This window comes from Camellia sinensis, chromosome 5 (genome assembly GCF_055761805.1).
Source record: "Camellia sinensis isolate YWXY chromosome 5, ASM5576180v1, whole genome shotgun sequence".
Classification (NCBI taxonomy): domain Eukaryota; kingdom Viridiplantae; phylum Streptophyta; class Magnoliopsida; order Ericales; family Theaceae; genus Camellia; species Camellia sinensis.
Genome location: NC_138965.1, coordinates 14,949,517 through 14,970,899, shown reverse-complemented (window position 1 = coordinate 14,970,899; position 21,383 = coordinate 14,949,517). Strand labels below are relative to the sequence as shown.

At 43.0% G+C, this 21,383-nt stretch overlaps 1 protein-coding gene across 1 annotated transcript in view; it reads right to left on the bottom strand.

The window, feature by feature from the left end:
• The window catches only part of LOC145791237 (uncharacterized), a 34,239-nt gene extending 12,981 nt beyond the window's left edge, over positions 1–21,258 (bottom strand). Inside the window, exons 1-3 of the mRNA XM_082871563.1 lie at positions 21,224–21,258; positions 15,163–16,405; positions 8,112–9,350 (exon numbers count right to left, since the gene is read on the bottom strand). Coding sequence (XP_082727689.1) covers positions 8,112–9,350; positions 15,163–16,405; positions 21,224–21,258 — 2,517 coding nt within the window. The remainder of the gene's footprint in view (positions 1–8,111; positions 9,351–15,162; positions 16,406–21,223) is intronic.
• Positions 21,259–21,383: the final 125 nt, after the last annotated feature.

Below are 21,383 nucleotides of genomic sequence, written 5' to 3'. Positions count from 1 at the left end.
GAGGAGCCGAGACGAGAGGAGTCCCGAAGGACGTATCACTCGAAGAACCTAGAGCCCAAAGAACATCGGCATGTTCAAGGGCAGGCGCTCTGCTTTGACACAACCCATGGAGAAAGATCAAAACAGGCCCACCACGAGGCCGAAAGTAATGTGCTGAAAAGATTGAAGTCCAAAGATAGCCGAGCTCCAGGGAGGAGTAAAGAAGACTTGAGAGATTACCTCAAGAGGAAGCAACAGAATGCTAAAGCTGAGGAAACTTCCCCGGTTAAGCCGAGGACACCATTCTCGGTGGAACTGGACAAATTTGAAGCACCAAAGAGATTTAGTATGCTGAGGTTCCAAATATATGATGGTAAGTCAGATCCCAACTTTCACGTTGGACTATACCTGAATTCAATGGCATTATATAGTGGGCACGAGCCGTTGCTCTGCAAAGTATTCCCCTCATCCTTCAGGGAGATTGCATCAGATTGGTTCCATAAACTACCGAAGGGAAGCGTAAAGACTTAGGAAGGCCTGGCCGAGATGTTTGTGGCCAGGTTTGTGACGAACAAACTACAGCCCTTGAGGGTCGACGCACTGATGGCTTTAAAAATCACCAAGGATGAAGGCCTTAGGGCCTACGCAAAAAGGTACACGAGGTGTTCAATCGAATACCCGAATGCAACCAAGAGGTGGCGGTCGTGTCTTTCAAGAACGGCCTGAAAGATGACTGCCCACTACGGAAGTCTTTGGCAAAGACATTGCCAAAAAAGCATGGAAGAACTCATGGCAAGAATCGAGAAGTACGCCAGAGCCGAGGAGGATACTTCGGGAAACAAAGAGACAAAGTAGGAGAAAGGAAACGTCTCGCCGAAGCGAAGCCGAGGTAACAATGGATCGATCAAACAAGAAATGGAATTGAGGGCTAAACAGGCAGTGACGACTGTGTTCCGAATCCCGGTCCACAAAGTCCTGGATCAAATACGAAACCAACCCTATTTCAGAGCACCGAAAAGAGCACCAGGGGAATTTATGGGAAGAAACGTCGGTAGGCGTTGTACTTAATGAAGAAGGGCACCCAACTCAGGGTTGCAGAGCCTTAAAAGCACACTTAGAAGACTTGGTGAGGCAAGGCCATCTGAAGGACCTTGTCGCTGAGGCCAGGACAAGGGAAGAACAGGCAAGATTGCCTTAAGCACCAGCAGCTCCGCCTCCCCCAACACAGCAACCACAGGCAGGAGGACCACGGGTGGTTAATATAATTCACTCAAAGGTGAACGAAAACAACATACGAGGGGAGACCCAGAAGGTAAAACACCTACAACACGTAAACCAGGTCAGACATAAAAGACTTCGGCCTGAAGAATGCCAGGGACCGACGATAGCATTTACTGAAGCCGACCTAGAGATGGTCCAGCATTCACATAATGATGCCTTGGTAGTATCCCTCCAGGTTGGGGAGTGCCAAGTGAAATGCATCCTGATTGATGAAGGCAACTCTTGTGACATCATGTATGTTAGATATTACAAGGAGCTGGGCCTTCATCCTGATGACTTGGAGCAGTCCAATGGCCCGATGGTCGGCTTCAATGGAACGCCGACGTGGCCACTGGGTGCAACAAGCTTGGAAGTACAAGCCGGCACTAAGAAAAACAAAACAGAATTCATGGTGATTGACACGCCCTCGCCATACAACAGCATCTTGGGAAGGCCATGGTTGCATGCAATGGGGGCAGTTCCCTCAACGTTGCATCAACTACTACGGTTCCCAACAAAGCATAGGATTGAAGAAGTCAGAGGAGATCAACTGCAGGCAAAGAATTGCTCCATAGCAGTAATGAAATCCACCTGCAACATTCGAGAACCGGAGAAGTCCTAGAGGATGTCGGCAATGAGCCAGCCACGAAGAGTGAAGAAGCACTGAAGAAAGTCCTCGTCCAGGAAGATGATGAAGAACGCTTCTTTCTTGTCGGCTCGGCTTAGCTGAAGAAGAAGAAAGAGAACTGGAAACTTTTCTGAGAGCAAACATAGAGGTGTTCGCTTGGACGCCTTATGAAATGCCTGGCATTGACCCCGAGGTCACATGCCATAAATTGGACATTGACAGGACAGCCAAACCAATAATACAACGAGCCAGAGGACCGACGTTGATGCACGTCGAAGCAGTGGAGGAGGAAGTAGACAGACTTCTGGAGGCTAGGGCCATCAGAGAAGTCAATTATCCGACATGGCTATCAAACACTGTGGTAGTAAAGAAAAAGAATGGTAAATGAAGGGTCTGCGTAGATTTTACAAGCCTGAACAAAGCTTGTCCCAAAGACAGCTTTCCTCTACCTAAGATGGACCAGTTGGTAGACGCCACATCTGAACATGGAAGATGAGCTTCCTGGATGCTTACAGGGGATACCACCAAATAGCCATGTACCCCCCAGATGAGGAGAAGACAGCGTTTATCACCCCGAAAGGGTTGTACTGTTACAAGGTAATGCCTTTTGGGTTGAAAAACGCAGGAACAACTTACCAAAGGTTGGTAACCAAGATGTTCAAACACTTGATTGGCCAAACAGTAGAGGTCTACATCGATGACATGGTCGTGAAGACTAAGGAATCTAAGGGTCATCTTGCCGACCTAAAAGAGGTCTTTGATATACTCAAAACATACTGGCTCCGACTCAACGCATCGAAGTGCGCGTTTGGAGTTGGATCAGGTAAGTTCTTGGGGTACCTGGTAACAAGAAAGGGCATTGAGGCCAGCCCAGATCAAATCAAGGCCATCTTAGAGCTGAAAAGCCCAACGTCAGCAAAACAAGTTCAGATGCTTACTGGAAGGGTCGCGGCCCTAAACAGGTTCATAAGCCGAAGCTCAGACAAATGTAAACCTCTCTTCAACCTGGTGAAGAAGGCCACAGACTTCCTATGAACTGAGGAATATGAGGCCGCTTTGGCCGACCTAAAGAAATATCTGACCACGGCTCTAGTCCTCTCAACACCTGAACCTGGGGAAAAACCGTTTTTGTATTTAGCAGTTTCAGAATACGCAGTAAGTGCAGTGCTAATCTGAGAGGAAAAATGGGAGCAAAAGGCTGTTTATTATGTAAGCAAAACCTTGGCCAATGTAGAAACAAGGTACCTACCACTAGAGAAATTAATGCTGGCCTTAGTAATGGCTTCAAAGAAGCTGAACCATTACTTTCAAGCGCACAAGATTATAGTGTTAACAGAGCACCCACTGAAGTCCTTGTTACAACAAGGAGACTTAACTGGAAGAATAGCAAGATGGGCAGTGGCCTTGGGCCAGTATGACCTGGAGTTCAGGCCGAGAACAGCAATTAAGGGCCAAGTTTTGGCCGACTTCGTGGCCGAATTCACGCCAGAATCCATCGAACATCGGGCTCCATTGAGCCAAGATGAACGATGTCCAAGCAAACAAGGAGAAGCACAGCCAAAGGCAAAAGAATAAAGAAAGAAAAAACTCAGACCCTGCAGCATTTACATCGGTGACTCCTTTCGCCTGTTTGTCGATGGGAGCTCAAACGGGCAAGGAGCGGGGGCAAGAGTAGTGTTAATATCTCCTGATGGGGAGATACGAGGACAGTCTATTCGATTAGGGTTCAAGGCCTCAAACAATGAGGCAGAATACGAAGCATTGATTGCAGGACTAAAGCTGGCAGTGGCAGCAGAAGCAGATGAGGTAATAACTTTTTGTGATTCACAACTTATAGTGAATCAGACAATAGGAGAGTTTGCAACCCGAGATGAGAGAATGTCGGCATACGCAAAGGAAGTCATCAGGCTGGCAGCCTTGTTTCGTAACTGTCGACTTCTTCAAGTTAGCCGAGATGATAACAGTTACGCCGACGCGTTGGCCAACTTGGCAAGTTCAATACAAACTAGAAAAACAAGGACAATAATGATTAACTATTTGTCAGGCCCGAGCATAGAACCACCGATCACAGAATAAGAAGCAATGTGTGTGGACTTGGGACTAAGCTGGATGGATGCAATTGTTGCATTCCTAAAAGAGGGAAAGCTGCTGTCACGACCCAAACCCGGCCCTATGGGTTTAGCACCGTAACCGGCCAGTAATCCGAGATTACCGAAGGCCTGCTTAACAGTAATACAGTAAAACAGAGTACAGGGCCTGGCGGAAGCCAATACAGTAAATAAATAATGTCCATTGAGCTGTGACAGTCTGTATGCCAAAAAGATTTTTCATACATTTATACATAACAGTACAGAACAGTATGCACGATATTTACAAGCATTCAGATTAGGGACTCGACCCTATATAACGGTACAGTAACATACAGTCTATACAGAGCGGTAAAACAGTACAGAAGGGGGAATTCTTAAAACACCCCTAAGCCTTCGCAGGTAGACTCGGAACCTCGCGGTGAGGCACAAAGGCTGGCTTGACAAAACTGGAGTAACCCTGACGCCTCTAGCTGTGGTCTGGTGCCTGAACACCTACATATATATATGAGCAGTGAGCTAAAGCCCAGTGAATAACATAAAGCGTAAAGGGGTTTAGAATGAATGTCCTTACAGTAATGAAAACAGTTCATTTCAATCAGTATTTCAGTTGCTCAGTACAGTAAACAGTCATATGTGGTACATCCATTAGCATAACAGTAACAGTAGGTCTTAAAAGACCGAACAGTAATGATGGCCATCAGTCAGTAAACAGTAGTGGTTCCACAAGGAAACCGACAGAGATCTCTGTAACAGTAACAGTAACAGTAAACCGTAGGTACTAAGGATGCCACAGTACAGTTCAGAAATAAAGGACATACATTCATTCAGTAAATAATACCAGTTCAGTAAACAGTTCAGTTCAGTATTCAAAAGATAATCAGTTGAACATATCTTTACACAATTGTTACTCACAGAGTTCGGGCTACAGTATGCTAGAGCGTGTCTCTCCAGTCGCCAACCCTACACAGTTAACAGATTGAACACACTAAGCTACACAGTTGGGAAATCTCATAACTTAATCCCTAATTTGCCTTGGTGTGTTCTACATCGATATCCTCATCAAGATGTCTTAAACTAGGCCTAAGAATGCCTAGGATGGGATGAGGATGCAAAAATACACTTAGAAAACATTTTCGGAAATTTCAGTGAAACAGGGTCCCGCTCGAGCGCAGGTTTCCCCGCTCGAGCGTACAGGCAAACAAAGGTCCCCGCTCGAGCGTGTCATCCAGTCCTCCGCTCGAGCGCCCAATACTCCGCTCGAGCGGACTGTTCTACAGTGCAAGATGCTGGAAGCTCGATTTTACCGCTCGAGCGGCACTACCCCCGCTCGAGCGGACGACTGAAATCTGGAAATCCCAGATTCGAGCTCCAGGTTCAAAACCAAGCTTAAATGCATAAAATTCGATCCTCTTGGGCCAATTTTCTGGAAAACTCTTTTAAACACATAGAATAACATATTTCAAAACTCAATTTAGGAAATCAAAGCCCAAGGGTGTTTAATTCAAACCCAATTTCCAACCATTTTCCAAGAACAATCCTCAAACATGACATGCATGACCTTAAATCATTTTTAAAGCTTCAATGCTGTTTCAAAAGAGCTCAAACCTTCAAAAACAAGATGAACTCATGGAGTATGACCAAAAGATGGACATGCATGTGAGGTATTATGAACTACAACCTCAAAACTTCAAGAATGGCAACATGCATGCAACAATTAAGCTTCAATTCAACCACAATGAACCAAAACATGACTAAGAAGACAATGGAGCTACCTTTAGTCTTGTATTTCAAGAAGGGAGCTCAAATATGCAATCACTTCAACAATTCTTCAATTACCAAGCAATTTACCAGCAAAATCAACAAGAACAATTCTCTCTCTCTCTAACTCTCCTCTCTTGGTCGGCAAAAGCAAGAAATGAGCTGAGAAAAATGTTTGATTCAAGCATACCAAGGCTCTAACATGTTATAATAAGGGCCCACTAACAATGGCAAAACGGTAATTAAGTCCAACTCTTCAATTAGCTTATTTTAATCTAATTTAATCATACCTAAACAGTTTTCAGGTAAATATACCGTAAAATCACATTAATTATAAGGGTCACGGAACATCAGTCGATTTCTAATTCGGCCGCCGATAAGGCCTTCAATTAGCAGTTTAAACATACAAACAGGAACAGATAGTCAAACAGTCAAACAGATAGAACACAATTTAACACACACATACTCAGTCAATTCGATTCCAGTTTTCAGTCAGTCAGTTCAGTACCTTAGGTAGTTCAATTATCAGTCAAAATCAGTCTCGGTTAACAGTAATTAGCGGTTAATCAGTCATTAATCGGTAAACAGTATGAGGGTTGTTACAGTCTCCCCTCCTTATAAAGAGTTTAGTCCTCTAAACTCGAGTTACCTTCATTCTGGAAGAAAACAGGATTCAGTGGGAATAGTTCAGGATATCTTTTAGCCATGTCATCTTCCCTTTCCCAAGTGGCATACATACCACCATGGTTCTGCCAGTCAACTTTCACTAGCGGGATCTCTTTGTTTCTCAGTTTCTTGATCCGTCTGTTAACAATCTGCATAGGACGTTCCTCGTAAGTGTAGTCATCACTCAGCACTATACGAGTAGGCTCAATTACATGGAAGGGATCCCGGAGGTAGTCTCTCAACATCGAAATGTGGAAGACGTTATGCATATGCTCCATTTCAGGAGGGAGCGCAACTTGATACGCCACCGGATTGATTTTCTCAATAATCTCATACGGTCCGACATATCTCGGCGCTAACTTGCCTTTGACTCCAAAACGAGTCTGGCCTTTCATTGGTGTCACTTTCACAAAAACGTGATCACCCACTTCATACTCTCTGTCCCGTCTTCTGACATCTGCATAACTTTTCTGTCTACTCTGTGCAGTTTTCAGTCTTTGCTGTATCAGTTTCACTTTTTCAGTTGTTTCATACACAATCTCGGGCCCAAGCAACGGCCCATCTCCAACTTCTGCCCAGCAAATCGGAGATCTACATTTTCTGCCATACAATGCCTCGAAAGGCGCCATACCAATACTCGAATGGTAGCTGTTATTGTAGGCGAATTCAACTAATGGCAGATGACTTTCCCAGTCTCCCTGAAAATCAAGGATACACATTCTCAGTAAATCCTCCAGAGTTTGGATGGTCCTTTCTGACTGTCCATCTGTCTGAGGATGATAGGCACTACTCAGCCTTAATTCAGTACCCAATGCAGTCTGTAGACTTTGCCAAAACCTCGATGTAAACTTCGAATCCCTGTCAGAAACAATAGACACAGGCACTCCATGCAGTCTTACAATCTCATCAATATAGATAACAGCCAATTTGTCCGCATTATAGATTGTCTTGACAGGTAAGAAGTGAGCAGATTTGGTTAGTCTATCAACAATAACCCAAATTGAATCCATACCTTTTCTGGAGCGAGGTAACCCAACGATAAAATCCATCGTAATATGCTCCCATTTCCACTCTGGTATAGGTAAGGGTTGCAATAATCCGGTAGGTCGTTGATGTTCAGCTTTGACCTGTTGACAATGAAGACATTTGGACACAAAGTCGGCAATTTCCTTCTTCATTCCCGGCCACCAGAAATTCTGTTTCATATCTTGGTACATTTTCGTGTTCCCTGGATGGATAGACAGTTTCGAATTGTGGCCTTCTTGCAGAACTCTTCTTTTCAGTTCAGTGTCATTTGGTACACACAGTCTTTCTTGAAATTTCAGTACATTATTCTCAAATTTGAATCCGGGTCTCGGTTTGGATTCTCTTTCTTCGATGATCTTTTTCAAGAAGTCATCCAGTTGTTGTTTCTCTTTAATCTCTTCAATCAGTGTTGGTTGGGCAGAAATAGCAGCTAAGGTTCCACCTTGTTCTCCCAAAACAATTTCAATTTTAGACTTTTCAAGGTCACAAAGTAACTCTTTCTGTCCGGTAAGCAAACATGCTAAGTTTCCAATCGATTTTCGGCTCAATGCATCGGCAACGGTATTGGCTTTTCCCGGATGGTACAATATCTGTAGGTCATAGTCTTTAATCAGTTCTAGCCATCTCCGCTGTCTCATGTTCAGTTCTTTCTGTGTGAAGAAATATTTCAAACTCTTGTGGTCGGTATATACTTCACATGTTACCCCGTATAGGTAGTGACGCCAGATTTTCAGTGCAAATACTACTGCAGCAAGTTCCAGATCATGGGTCGGGTAGTTCTTTTCATGTGGTCTCAGTTGTCGGGAAGCATAAGCAATAACTCTCCCATTCTGCATTAAAACACATCCCAAACCCTTATGAGAAGCATCACTAAACACAGTATAACCATCCGTACCTGAAGGTAAGGTCAGAACAGGTGCAGTCACTAATCGAGTTTTCAACTCCTGGAAAGCAGATTCTCTTTGGTCAGTCCAGTCAAATGATGTCCCCTTCTGAGTTAACTGAGTCAATGGTAGAGCAATTTTGGAGAAATCTTTGACAAATCTTCTGTAATATCCAGCCAATCCCAAAAAGCTTCGGACTTCAGTCACATTTGTCGGTCTAGGCCAGTTCACTACAGCTTCAATTTTCTGCGGATCAACAGAAATTCCATCTTTGCTAACAACATGCCCCAAAAACATAACATGGTCAAGCCAAAATTCACATTTAGACAGTTTAGCATACAGTTTCTGTTCTCTTAAAGTTTGTAGGGCAAGTCTCAGATGATGTTCATGTTCTTCTATACTCTTGGAGTAAATCAATATGTCATCAATAAATACAACAATAAAGTTGTCAAGGTATGGTTTAAAGATTCTGTTCATGAGGTCCATAAATGCAGCTGGTGCATTCGTGACTCCAAAAGGCATAACTAAAAATTCGTAATGTCCATACCTCGTTCTAAAAGCAGTTTTATCAATGTCTTCCGGCTTAACCTTCAGTTGATGATATCCGGATCTAAGATCAATCTTGGAAAATACTTTAGCACCCTGTAACTGATCAAACAGGTCATCAATACGCGGTAACGGGTATTTATTCTTTACAGTTACCTTGTTCAATTCACGGTAGTCAATGCACAGTCTCAGTGAGCCGTCTTTCTTCTTTACAAACAAAACCGGTGCACCCCATGGTGAGGTACTGGGTCTAATAAACTTCTTGTCTAACAGTTCTTGCAATTGCGCCTTCAATTCTTTCAGTTCAGTTGGAGCCATTCGGTAGGGAGCTTTAGAAACTGGCTGTGTTCCGGGAATCACGTCCACGGTGAATTCAATCTCCCTGTCAATCAAATCCCCTGGCAAATTGTCTGGAAAAACATCTGGGAATTCTCTGACTATAGGAATACAGTTCACATTAGCATTATCATCAGTAGATACAGTCAGTACAGAACACAAATATCCCTTACAGCCCTTTCTAATCAATTTTACAGCTTTCACAGATGAAATCAGATACGGGGGAGGTACTACTCCAACCCCATTAAACACGAATTCAGGCAGACCAGGTGGACGGAAAACAACTTGCTTGGTCACACAGTCAATAGTGGCATGATATTTTTGTAACCAATCCATTCCCAATATTATGTCAAAATGATCAATGTTCAATGGCAGTAAATCAATAAACAGATGCATATCCCCAACAATAATTTCACATGCGGGGTACATATAAGCACATGTCATGGATCCCCCTACAGGTGATGATACGGCTAGCAGATAGTTCATAGGTTCTAAGGGTCTATTCAGTTTCCGTGAGAAAGCATGCGATACATAAGAATGTGTAGACCCCGAATCAATCAATACATATGCATTTTGTGTACAAATAGAGAGAATACCTGACACAACGGTCTCGGTATTCTGCACATCTCCCGGTACTAGTGCGAACACTCGGCCTTGCCTCACAGGCTCTTTCCCGGTAGCTTTAGGATTCGGTTTTAGTGGAGCATTTGATGCCGCGCCGCTGGCTGCAGCTTTGCTATTGCCCTGAGGAGCGGAAGGACAATCTTTAACCATGTGGCCCACCTTGCCACACCTGTAACAGGCTCCAGATAGTTTGTAACAGACCCCTTTGTGCTTCTTGCCACATTCAGAACAGGGTGGTACGAACCCACTCCCTTGACTGGGGCTAGTTGTCGACCCCGTATTCTGTTTCTTGTTGGCTGGGTTGTGCTTGCCTTTCTTGAATTTGAAACCCTGCCTTTTACCATGCCATTCAGTTGTTGGTGTCTCAGATTGTTTCACTGCTGCAATGTTTGACTCGGCCATCAATGCCCGGTCGAGAACACCCACAAAAGTTGGTAGTTTCAAAACGTTTATTCGATCAAGAATTGCAACATTAAGGCCGCCCTCAAATTTCCTGGCCTTCTTATACTCAGTATCCACCATGTGCGGTGCATAACGGGCAAGTTCAGTAAATTTTGTTTCATATTCGGCAACCGACGTGGTGCCCTGTTTCAGTTGTTCAAACTCAGTTACTTTCCTATCCCTGACACACTGCGGGAAGTACTTTTCAAAGAATGACTCCTTGAACTGAGCCCAAGTCATAACAGTAGTTGTATCGCGGATCAACATCCACCACCTTCTAGCTTCTTCTTGCAAGGTGAAGGTAGCTAACAGTACTTTATTCGCTTCTGAGCACGGAAACACTTCAAATAGTTTCTCTGTTTCCAGAACCCAAGCTTCAGCTTTTAACGGTTCAAGGCCTCCCTGAAAGGATGGCGGTTTCATTTTGCTGAACTTCTGGGTCAGAGCAATAATATCCCCATCATTCACATTAACATTAGGTTCCGGCTGTACCGGAGGAGGAGGAGGTGGGGGCGGTTGGTTCTGTTGTTGTTCAAGTCTAGCAGTTATCAGTTCTATCATTCTTTCCATTCTTTCCATTCTTGCCTCGGTAGACGAGGATTCAGGTTCATTTGCATTGTCCATTTCACTATAAGCAGTTATAACAGTTTTAAACATAAGCAGTCACTTGTTTAACAGTTTACCACATTAGCACGTATTCAGTCATAACATAATCACACACTTATCATGCTCATGCGATGCCCTAATCACTTTTCTAGGACACCCTATAGCTCATTTGGACACGTGTGTGCGGTATAACTCGTGGTTAAGTATCGCTCTGATACCACTCTGTCACGACCCAAACCCGGCCCTATGGGTTTAGCACCGTAACCGGCCAGTAATCCGAGATTACCGAAGGCCTGCTTAACAGTAATACAGTAAAACAGAGTACAGGGCCTGGCGGAAGCCAATACAGTAAATAAATAATGTCCATTGAGCTGTGACAGTCTGTATGCCAAAAAGATTTTTCATACATTTATACATAACAGTACAGAACAGTATGCACGATATTTACAAGCATTCAGATTAGGGACTCGACCCTATATAACGGTACAGTAACATACAGTCTATACAGAGCGGTAAAACAGTACAGAAGGGGGAATTCTTAAAACACCCCTAAGCCTTCGCAGGTAGACTCGGAACCTCGCGGTGAGGCACAAAGGCTGGCTTGACAAAACTGGAGTAACCCTGACGCCTCTAGCTGTGGTCTGGTGCCTGAACACCTACATATATATATGAGCAGTGAGCTAAAGCCCAGTGAATAACATAAAGCGTAAAGGGGTTTAGAATGAATGTCCTTACAGTAATGAAAACAGTTCATTTCAATCAGTATTTCAGTTGCTCAGTACAGTAAACAGTCATATGTGGTACATCCATTAGCATAACAGTAACAGTAGGTCTTAAAAGACCGAACAGTAATGATGGCCATCAGTCAGTAAACAGTAGTGGTTCCACAAGGAAACCGACAGAGATCTCTGTAACAGTAACAGTAACAGTAAACCGTAGGTACTAAGGATGCCACAGTACAGTTCAGAAATAAAGGACATACATTCATTCAGTAAATAATACCAGTTCAGTAAACAGTTCAGTTCAGTATTCAAAAGATAATCAGTTGAACATATCTTTACACAATTGTTACTCACAGAGTTCGGGCTACAGTATGCTAGAGCGTGTCTCTCCAGTCGCCAACCCTACACAGTTAACAGATTGAACACACTAAGCTACACAGTTGGGAAATCTCATAACTTAATCCCTAATTTGCCTTGGTGTGTTCTACATCGATATCCTCATCAAGATGTCTTAAACTAGGCCTAAGAATGCCTAGGATGGGATGAGGATGCAAAAATACACTTAGAAAACATTTTCGGAAATTTCAGTGAAACAGGGTCCCGCTCGAGCGCAGGTTTCCCCGCTCGAGCGTACAGGCAAACAAAGGTCCCCGCTCGAGCGTGTCATCCAGTCCTCCGCTCGAGCGCCCAATACTCCGCTCGAGCGGACTGTTCTACAGTGCAAGATGCTGGAAGCTCGATTTTACCGCTCGAGCGGCACTACCCCCGCTCGAGCGGACGACTGAAATCTGGAAATCCCAGATTCGAGCTCCAGGTTCAAAACCAAGCTTAAATGCATAAAATTCGATCCTCTTGGGCCAATTTTCTGGAAAACTCTTTTAAACACATAGAATAACATATTTCAAAACTCAATTTAGGAAATCAAAGCCCAAGGGTGTTTAATTCAAACCCAATTTCCAACCATTTTCCAAGAACAATCCTCAAACATGACATGCATGACCTTAAATCATTTTTAAAGCTTCAATGCTGTTTCAAAAGAGCTCAAACCTTCAAAAACAAGATGAACTCATGGAGTATGACCAAAAGATGGACATGCATGTGAGGTATTATGAACTACAACCTCAAAACTTCAAGAATGGCAACATGCATGCAACAATTAAGCTTCAATTCAACCACAATGAACCAAAACATGACTAAGAAGACAATGGAGCTACCTTTAGTCTTGTATTTCAAGAAGGGAGCTCAAATATGCAATCACTTCAACAATTCTTCAATTACCAAGCAATTTACCAGCAAAATCAACAAGAACAATTCTCTCTCTCTCTAACTCTCCTCTCTTGGTCGGCAAAAGCAAGAAATGAGCTGAGAAAAATGTTTGATTCAAGCATACCAAGGCTCTAACATGTTATAATAAGGGCCCACTAACAATGGCAAAACGGTAATTAAGTCCAACTCTTCAATTAGCTTATTTTAATCTAATTTAATCATACCTAAACAGTTTTCAGGTAAATATACCGTAAAATCACATTAATTATAAGGGTCACGGAACATCAGTCGATTTCTAATTCGGCCGCCGATAAGGCCTTCAATTAGCAGTTTAAACATACAAACAGGAACAGATAGTCAAACAGTCAAACAGATAGAACACAATTTAACACACACATACTCAGTCAATTCGATTCCAGTTTTCAGTCAGTCAGTTCAGTACCTTAGGTAGTTCAATTATCAGTCAAAATCAGTCTCGGTTAACAGTAATTAGCGGTTAATCAGTCATTAATCGGTAAACAGTATGAGGGTTGTTACAGTCTCCCCTCCTTATAAAGAGTTTAGTCCTCTAAACTCGAGTTACCTTCATTCTGGAAGAAAACAGGATTCAGTGGGAATAGTTCAGGATATCTTTTAGCCATGTCATCTTCCCTTTCCCAAGTGGCATACATACCACCATGGTTCTGCCAGTCAACTTTCACTAGCGGGATCTCTTTGTTTCTCAGTTTCTTGATCCGTCTGTTAACAATCTGCATAGGACGTTCCTCGTAAGTGTAGTCATCACTCAGCACTATACGAGTAGGCTCAATTACATGGAAGGGATCCCGGAGGTAGTCTCTCAACATCGAAATGTGGAAGACGTTATGCATATGCTCCATTTCAGGAGGGAGCGCAACTTGATACGCCACCGGATTGATTTTCTCAATAATCTCATACGGTCCGACATATCTCGGCGCTAACTTGCCTTTGACTCCAAAACGAGTCTGGCCTTTCATTGGTGTCACTTTCACAAAAACGTGATCACCCACTTCATACTCTCTGTCCCGTCTTCTGACATCTGCATAACTTTTCTGTCTACTCTGTGCAGTTTTCAGTCTTTGCTGTATCAGTTTCACTTTTTCAGTTGTTTCATACACAATCTCGGGCCCAAGCAACGGCCCATCTCCAACTTCTGCCCAGCAAATCGGAGATCTACATTTTCTGCCATACAATGCCTCGAAAGGCGCCATACCAATACTCGAATGGTAGCTGTTATTGTAGGCGAATTCAACTAATGGCAGATGACTTTCCCAGTCTCCCTGAAAATCAAGGATACACATTCTCAGTAAATCCTCCAGAGTTTGGATGGTCCTTTCTGACTGTCCATCTGTCTGAGGATGATAGGCACTACTCAGCCTTAATTCAGTACCCAATGCAGTCTGTAGACTTTGCCAAAACCTCGATGTAAACTTCGAATCCCTGTCAGAAACAATAGACACAGGCACTCCATGCAGTCTTACAATCTCATCAATATAGATAACAGCCAATTTGTCCGCATTATAGATTGTCTTGACAGGTAAGAAGTGAGCAGATTTGGTTAGTCTATCAACAACAACCCAAATTGAATCCATACCTTTTCTGGAGCGAGGTAACCCAACGATAAAATCCATCGTAATATGCTCCCATTTCCACTCTGGTATAGGTAAGGGTTGCAATAATCCGGTAGGTCGTTGATGTTCAGCTTTGACCTGTTGACAATGAAGACATTTGGACACAAAGTCGGCAATTTCCTTCTTCATTCCCGGCCACCAGAAATTCTGTTTCATATCTTGGTACATTTTCGTGTTCCCTGGATGGATAGACAGTTTCGAATTGTGGCCTTCTTGCAGAACTCTTCTTTTCAGTTCAGTGTCATTTGGTACACACAGTCTTTCTTGAAATTTCAGTACATTATTCTCAAATTTGAATCCGGGTCTCGGTTTGGATTCTCTTTCTTCGATGATCTTTTTCAAGAAGTCATCCAGTTGTTGTTTCTCTTTAATCTCTTCAATCAGTGTTGGTTGGGCAGAAATAGCAGCTAAGGTTCCACCTTGTTCTCCCAAAACAATTTCAATTTTAGACTTTTCAAGGTCACAAAGTAACTCTTTCTGTCCGGTAAGCAAACATGCTAAGTTTCCAATCGATTTTCGGCTCAATGCATCGGCAACGGTATTGGCTTTTCCCGGATGGTACAATATCTGTAGGTCATAGTCTTTAATCAGTTCTAGCCATCTCCGCTGTCTCATGTTCAGTTCTTTCTGTGTGAAGAAATATTTCAAACTCTTGTGGTCGGTATATACTTCACATGTTACCCCGTATAGGTAGTGACGCCAGATTTTCAGTGCAAATACTACTGCAGCAAGTTCCAGATCATGGGTCGGGTAGTTCTTTTCATGTGGTCTCAGTTGTCGGGAAGCATAAGCAATAACTCTCCCATTCTGCATTAAAACACATCCCAAACCCTTATGAGAAGCATCACTAAACACAGTATAACCATCCGTACCTGAAGGTAAGGTCAGAACAGGTGCAGTCACTAATCGAGTTTTCAACTCCTGGAAAGCAGATTCTCTTTGGTCAGTCCAGTCAAATGATGTCCCCTTCTGAGTTAACTGAGTCAATGGTAGAGCAATTTTGGAGAAATCTTTGACAAATCTTCTGTAATATCCAGCCAATCCCAAAAAGCTTCGGACTTCAGTCACATTTGTCGGTCTAGGCCAGTTCACTACAGCTTCAATTTTCTGCGGATCAACAGAAATTCCATCTTTGCTAACAACATGCCCCAAAAACATAACATGGTCAAGCCAAAATTCACATTTAGACAGTTTAGCATACAGTTTCTGTTCTCTTAAAGTTTGTAGGGCAAGTCTCAGATGATGTTCATGTTCTTCTATACTCTTGGAGTAAATCAATATGTCATCAATAAATACAACAATAAAGTTGTCAAGGTATGGTTTAAAGATTCTGTTCATGAGGTCCATAAATGCAGCTGGTGCATTCGTGACTCCAAAAGGCATAACTAAAAATTCGTAATGTCCATACCTCGTTCTAAAAGCAGTTTTATCAATGTCTTCCGGCTTAACCTTCAGTTGATGATATCCGGATCTAAGATCAATCTTGGAAAATACTTTAGCACCCTGTAACTGATCAAACAGGTCATCAATACGCGGTAACGGGTATTTATTCTTTACAGTTACCTTGTTCAATTCACGGTAGTCAATGCACAGTCTCAGTGAGCCGTCTTTCTTCTTTACAAACAAAACCGGTGCACCCCATGGTGAGGTACTGGGTCTAATAAACTTCTTGTCTAACAGTTCTTGCAATTGCGCCTTCAATTCTTTCAGTTCAGTTGGAGCCATTCGGTAGGGAGCTTTAGAAACTGGCTGTGTTCCGGGAATCACGTCCACGGTGAATTCAATCTCCCTGTCAATCAAATCCCCTGGCAAATTGTCTGGAAAAACATCTGGGAATTCTCTGACTATAGGAATACAGTTCACATTAGCATTATCATCAGTAGATACAGTCAGTACAGAACACAAATATCCCTTACAGCCCTTTCTAATCAATTTTACAGCTTTCACAGATGAAATCAGATACGGGGGAGGTACTACTCCAACCCCATTAAACACGAATTCAGGCAGACCAGGTGGACGGAAAACAACTTGCTTGGTCACACAGTCAATAGTGGCATGATATTTTTGTAACCAATCCATTCCCAATATTATGTCAAAATGATCAATGTTCAATGGCAGTAAATCAATAAACAGATGCATATCCCCAACAATAATTTCACATGCGGGGTACATATAAGCACATGTCATGGATCCCCCTACAGGTGATGATACGGCTAGCAGATAGTTCATAGGTTCTAAGGGTCTATTCAGTTTCCGTGAGAAAGCATGCGATACATAAGAATGTGTAGACCCCGAATCAATCAATACATATGCATTTTGTGTACAAATAGAGAGAATACCTGACACAACGGTCTCGGTATTCTGCACATCTCCCGGTACTAGTGCGAACACTCGGCCTTGCCTCACAGGCTCTTTCCCGGTAGCTTTAGGATTCGGTTTTAGTGGAGCATTTGATGCCGCGCCGCTGGCTGCAGCTTTGCTATTGCCCTGAGGAGCGGAAGGACAATCTTTAACCATGTGGCCCACCTTGCCACACCTGTAACAGGCTCCAGATAGTTTGTAACAGACCCCTTTGTGCTTCTTGCCACATTCAGAACAGGGTGGTACGAACCCACTCCCTTGACTGGGGCTAGTTGTCGACCCCGTATTCTGTTTCTTGTTGGCTGGGTTGTGCTTGCCTTTCTTGAATTTGAAACCCTGCCTTTTACCATGCCATTCAGTTGTTGGTGTCTCAGATTGTTTCACTGCTGCAATGTTTGACTCGGCCATCAATGCCCGGTCGAGAACACCCACAAAAGTTGGTAGTTTCAAAACGTTTATTCGATCAAGAATTGCAACATTAAGGCCGCCCTCAAATTTCCTGGCCTTCTTATACTCAGTATCCACCATGTGCGGTGCATAACGGGCAAGTTCAGTAAATTTTGTTTCATATTCGGCAACCGACGTGGTGCCCTGTTTCAGTTGTTCAAACTCAGTTACTTTCCTATCCCTGACACACTGCGGGAAGTACTTTTCAAAGAATGACTCCTTGAACTGAGCCCAAGTCATAACAGTAGTTGTATCGCGGATCAACATCCACCACCTTCTAGCTTCTTCTTGCAAGGTGAAGGTAGCTAACAGTACTTTATTCGCTTCTGAGCACGGAAACACTTCAAATAGTTTCTCTGTTTCCAGAACCCAAGCTTCAGCTTTTAACGGTTCAAGGCCTCCCTGAAAGGATGGCGGTTTCATTTTGCTGAACTTCTGGGTCAGAGCAATAATATCCCCATCATTCACATTAACATTAGGTTCCGGCTGTACCGGAGGAGGAGGAGGTGGGGGCGGTTGGTTCTGTTGTTGTTCAAGTCTAGCAGTTATCAGTTCTATCATTCTTTCCATTCTTTCCATTCTTGCCTCGGTAGACGAGGATTCAGGTTCATTTGCATTGTCCATTTCACTATAAGCAGTTATAACAGTTTTAAACATAAGCAGTCACTTGTTTAACAGTTTACCACATTAGCACGTATTCAGTCATAACATAATCACACACTTATCATGCTCATGCGATGCCCTAATCACTTTTCTAGGACACCCTATAGCTCATTTGGACACGTGTGTGCGGTATAACTCGTGGTTAAGTATCGCTCTGATACCACTCTGTCACGACCCAAACCCGGCCCTATGGGTTTAGCACCGTAACCGGCCAGTAATCCGAGATTACCGAAGGCCTGCTTAACAGTAATACAGTAAAACAGAGTACAGGGCCTGGCGGAAGCCAATACAGTAAATAAATAATGTCCATTGAGCTGTGACAGTCTGTATGCCAAAAAGATTTTTCATACATTTATACATAACAGTACAGAACAGTATGCACGATATTTACAAGCATTCAGATTAGGGACTCGACCCTATATAACGGTACAGTAACATACAGTCTATACAGAGCGGTAAAACAGTACAGAAGGGGGAATTCTTAAAACACCCCTAAGCCTTCGCAGGTAGACTCGGAACCTCGCGGTGAGGCACAAAGGCTGGCTTGACAAAACTGGAGTAACCCTGACGCCTCTAGCTGTGGTCTGGTGCCTGAACACCTACATATATATATGAGCAGTGAGCTAAAGCCCAGTGAATAACATAAAGCGTAAAGGGGTTTAGAATGAATGTCCTTACAGTAATGAAAACAGTTCATTTCAATCAGTATTTCAGTTGCTCAGTACAGTAAACAGTCATATGTGGTACATCCATTAGCATAACAGTAACAGTAGGTCTTAAAAGACCGAACAGTAATGATGGCCATCAGTCAGTAAACAGTAGTGGTTCCACAAGGAAACCGACAGAGATCTCTGTAACAGTAACAGTAACAGTAAACCGTAGGTACTAAGGATGCCACAGTACAGTTCAGAAATAAAGGACATACATTCATTCAGTAAATAATACCAGTTCAGTAAACAGTTCAGTTCAGTATTCAAAAGATAATCAGTTGAACATATCTTTACACAATTGTTACTCACAGAGTTCGGGCTACAGTATGCTAGAGCGTGTCTCTCCAGTCGCCAACCCTACACAGTTAACAGATTGAACACACTAAGCTACACAGTTGGGAAATCTCATAACTTAATCCCTAATTTGCCTTGGTGTGTTCTACATCGATATCCTCATCAAGATGTCTTAAACTAGGCCTAAGAATGCCTAGGATGGGATGAGGATGCAAAAATACACTTAGAAAACATTTTCGGAAATTTCAGTGAAACAGGGTCCCGCTCGAGCGCAGGTTTCCCCGCTCGAGCGTACAGGCAAACAAAGGTCCCCGCTCGAGCGTGTCATCCAGTCCTCCGCTCGAGCGCCCAATACTCCGCTCGAGCGGACTGTTCTACAGTGCAAGATGCTGGAAGCTCGATTTTACCGCTCGAGCGGCACTACCCCCGCTCGAGCGGACGACTGAAATCTGGAAATCCCAGATTCGAGCTCCAGGTTCAAAACCAAGCTTAAATGCATAAAATTCGATCCTCTTGGGCCAATTTTCTGGAAAACTCTTTTAAACACATAGAATAACATATTTCAAAACTCAATTTAGGAAATCAAAGCCCAAGGGTGTTTAATTCAAACCCAATTTCCAACCATTTTCCAAGAACAATCCTCAAACATGACATGCATGACCTTAAATCATTTTTAAAGCTTCAATGCTGTTTCAAAAGAGCTCAAACCTTCAAAAACAAGATGAACTCATGGAGTATGACCAAAAGATGGACATGCATGTGAGGTATTATGAACTACAACCTCAAAACTTCAAGAATGGCAACATGCATGCAACAATTAAGCTTCAATTCAACCACAATGAACCAAAACATGACTAAGAAGACAATGGAGCTACCTTTAGTCTTGTATTTCAAGAAGGGAGCTCAAATATGCAATCACTTCAACAATTCTTCAATTACCAAGCAATTTACCAGCAAAATCAACAAGAACAATTCTCTCTCTCTCTAACTCTCCTCTCTTGGTCGGCAAAAGCAAGAAATGAGCTGAGAAAAATGTTTGATTCAAGCATACCAAGGCTCTAACATGTTATAATAAGGGCCCACTAACAATGGCAAAACGGTAATTAAGTCCAACTCTTCAATTAGCTTATTTTAATCTAATTTAATCATACCTAAACAGTTTTCAGGTAAATATACCGTAAAATCACATTAATTATAAGGGTCACGGAACATCAGTCGATTTCTAATTCGGCCGCCGATAAGGCCTTCAATTAGCAGTTTAAACATACAAACAGGAACAGATAGTCAAACAGTCAAACAGATAGAACACAATTTAACACACACATACTCAGTCAATTCGATTCCAGTTTTCAGTCAGTCAGTTCAGTACCTTAGGTAGTTCAATTATCAGTCAAAATCAGTCTCGGTTAACAGTAATTAGCGGTTAATCAGTCATTAATCGGTAAACAGTATGAGGGTTGTTACAGCTGCCAGAAGACCATAAGGAAGCACACAAGGTCAGATTGAAGTCGACAAGATTTAATCTAACAGCGGACGGACATCTCTACAGAAGTCCTTCACTAGACCCCTTTTAAGGTGCGTACACCCTTTGCAGGTTGAAGATTTTCTATATGAAATTCATGAAGGGATTTGTGGAAGCCACGCTGGGGGGAAGATCACTAGCTCACAGGACCATTACCTAGGGGTATTGGTGGCCCTACATGCAAAAATATGCAAAAGCCTACGTAAAGAAGTGTGAACAATGCCAAAGGTTCGCACCTTTGATACACCAGCCAACTGCTGACCTGAACCCTGTATCTAGTCCATGGCCATTTGCCCAATGGGGCATGGATCTTGTTGGGCAGTTGCCCCAAGCAACTGGGCAAAGGAAGTACTTGCTGGTAGCAACAGATTACTTCACGAAGTGGATAGAAGCAGAACCTCTTGCCAAAATCCGAGATATGGATGTCAAGAACTTCATATGAAGAAACATCATCACCAGATTTGGCATTCCAAGAGCAATAGTTGCCGACAACGGAACGCAATTTGACAGCAAACTCATCAAGAACTTATGTGCGAAATTCAAGATAAAGAATTACTTTTCAACACCAAGTTTTTCCCAAAGAAATGGGCAAGCAGAAGCATCCAACAAAGTAATTTTGGATGGGATAAAGAAGAGGTTACAGGCAGCAAAAGGAAAGTGGGTAGATGAGTTGCCCAATGTACTCTGGGCATATCGGACTACGCCGAGAAGATCAATAGGGGAAACCCCCTTTGCTATGGCTTACGGCACAAAAGCAGTCATCCCACTGGAGATCGGCATCCCAGGGATCAGAACCCAGGGAGTAGAGAATGGGACTAATAATATACTTCTAGCCCGAGATCTGGATCTCTTAGAAGAAAGAAAGGAGAAAGCTGCAATTCAGCTCGCAGCATACCATCAGCAAC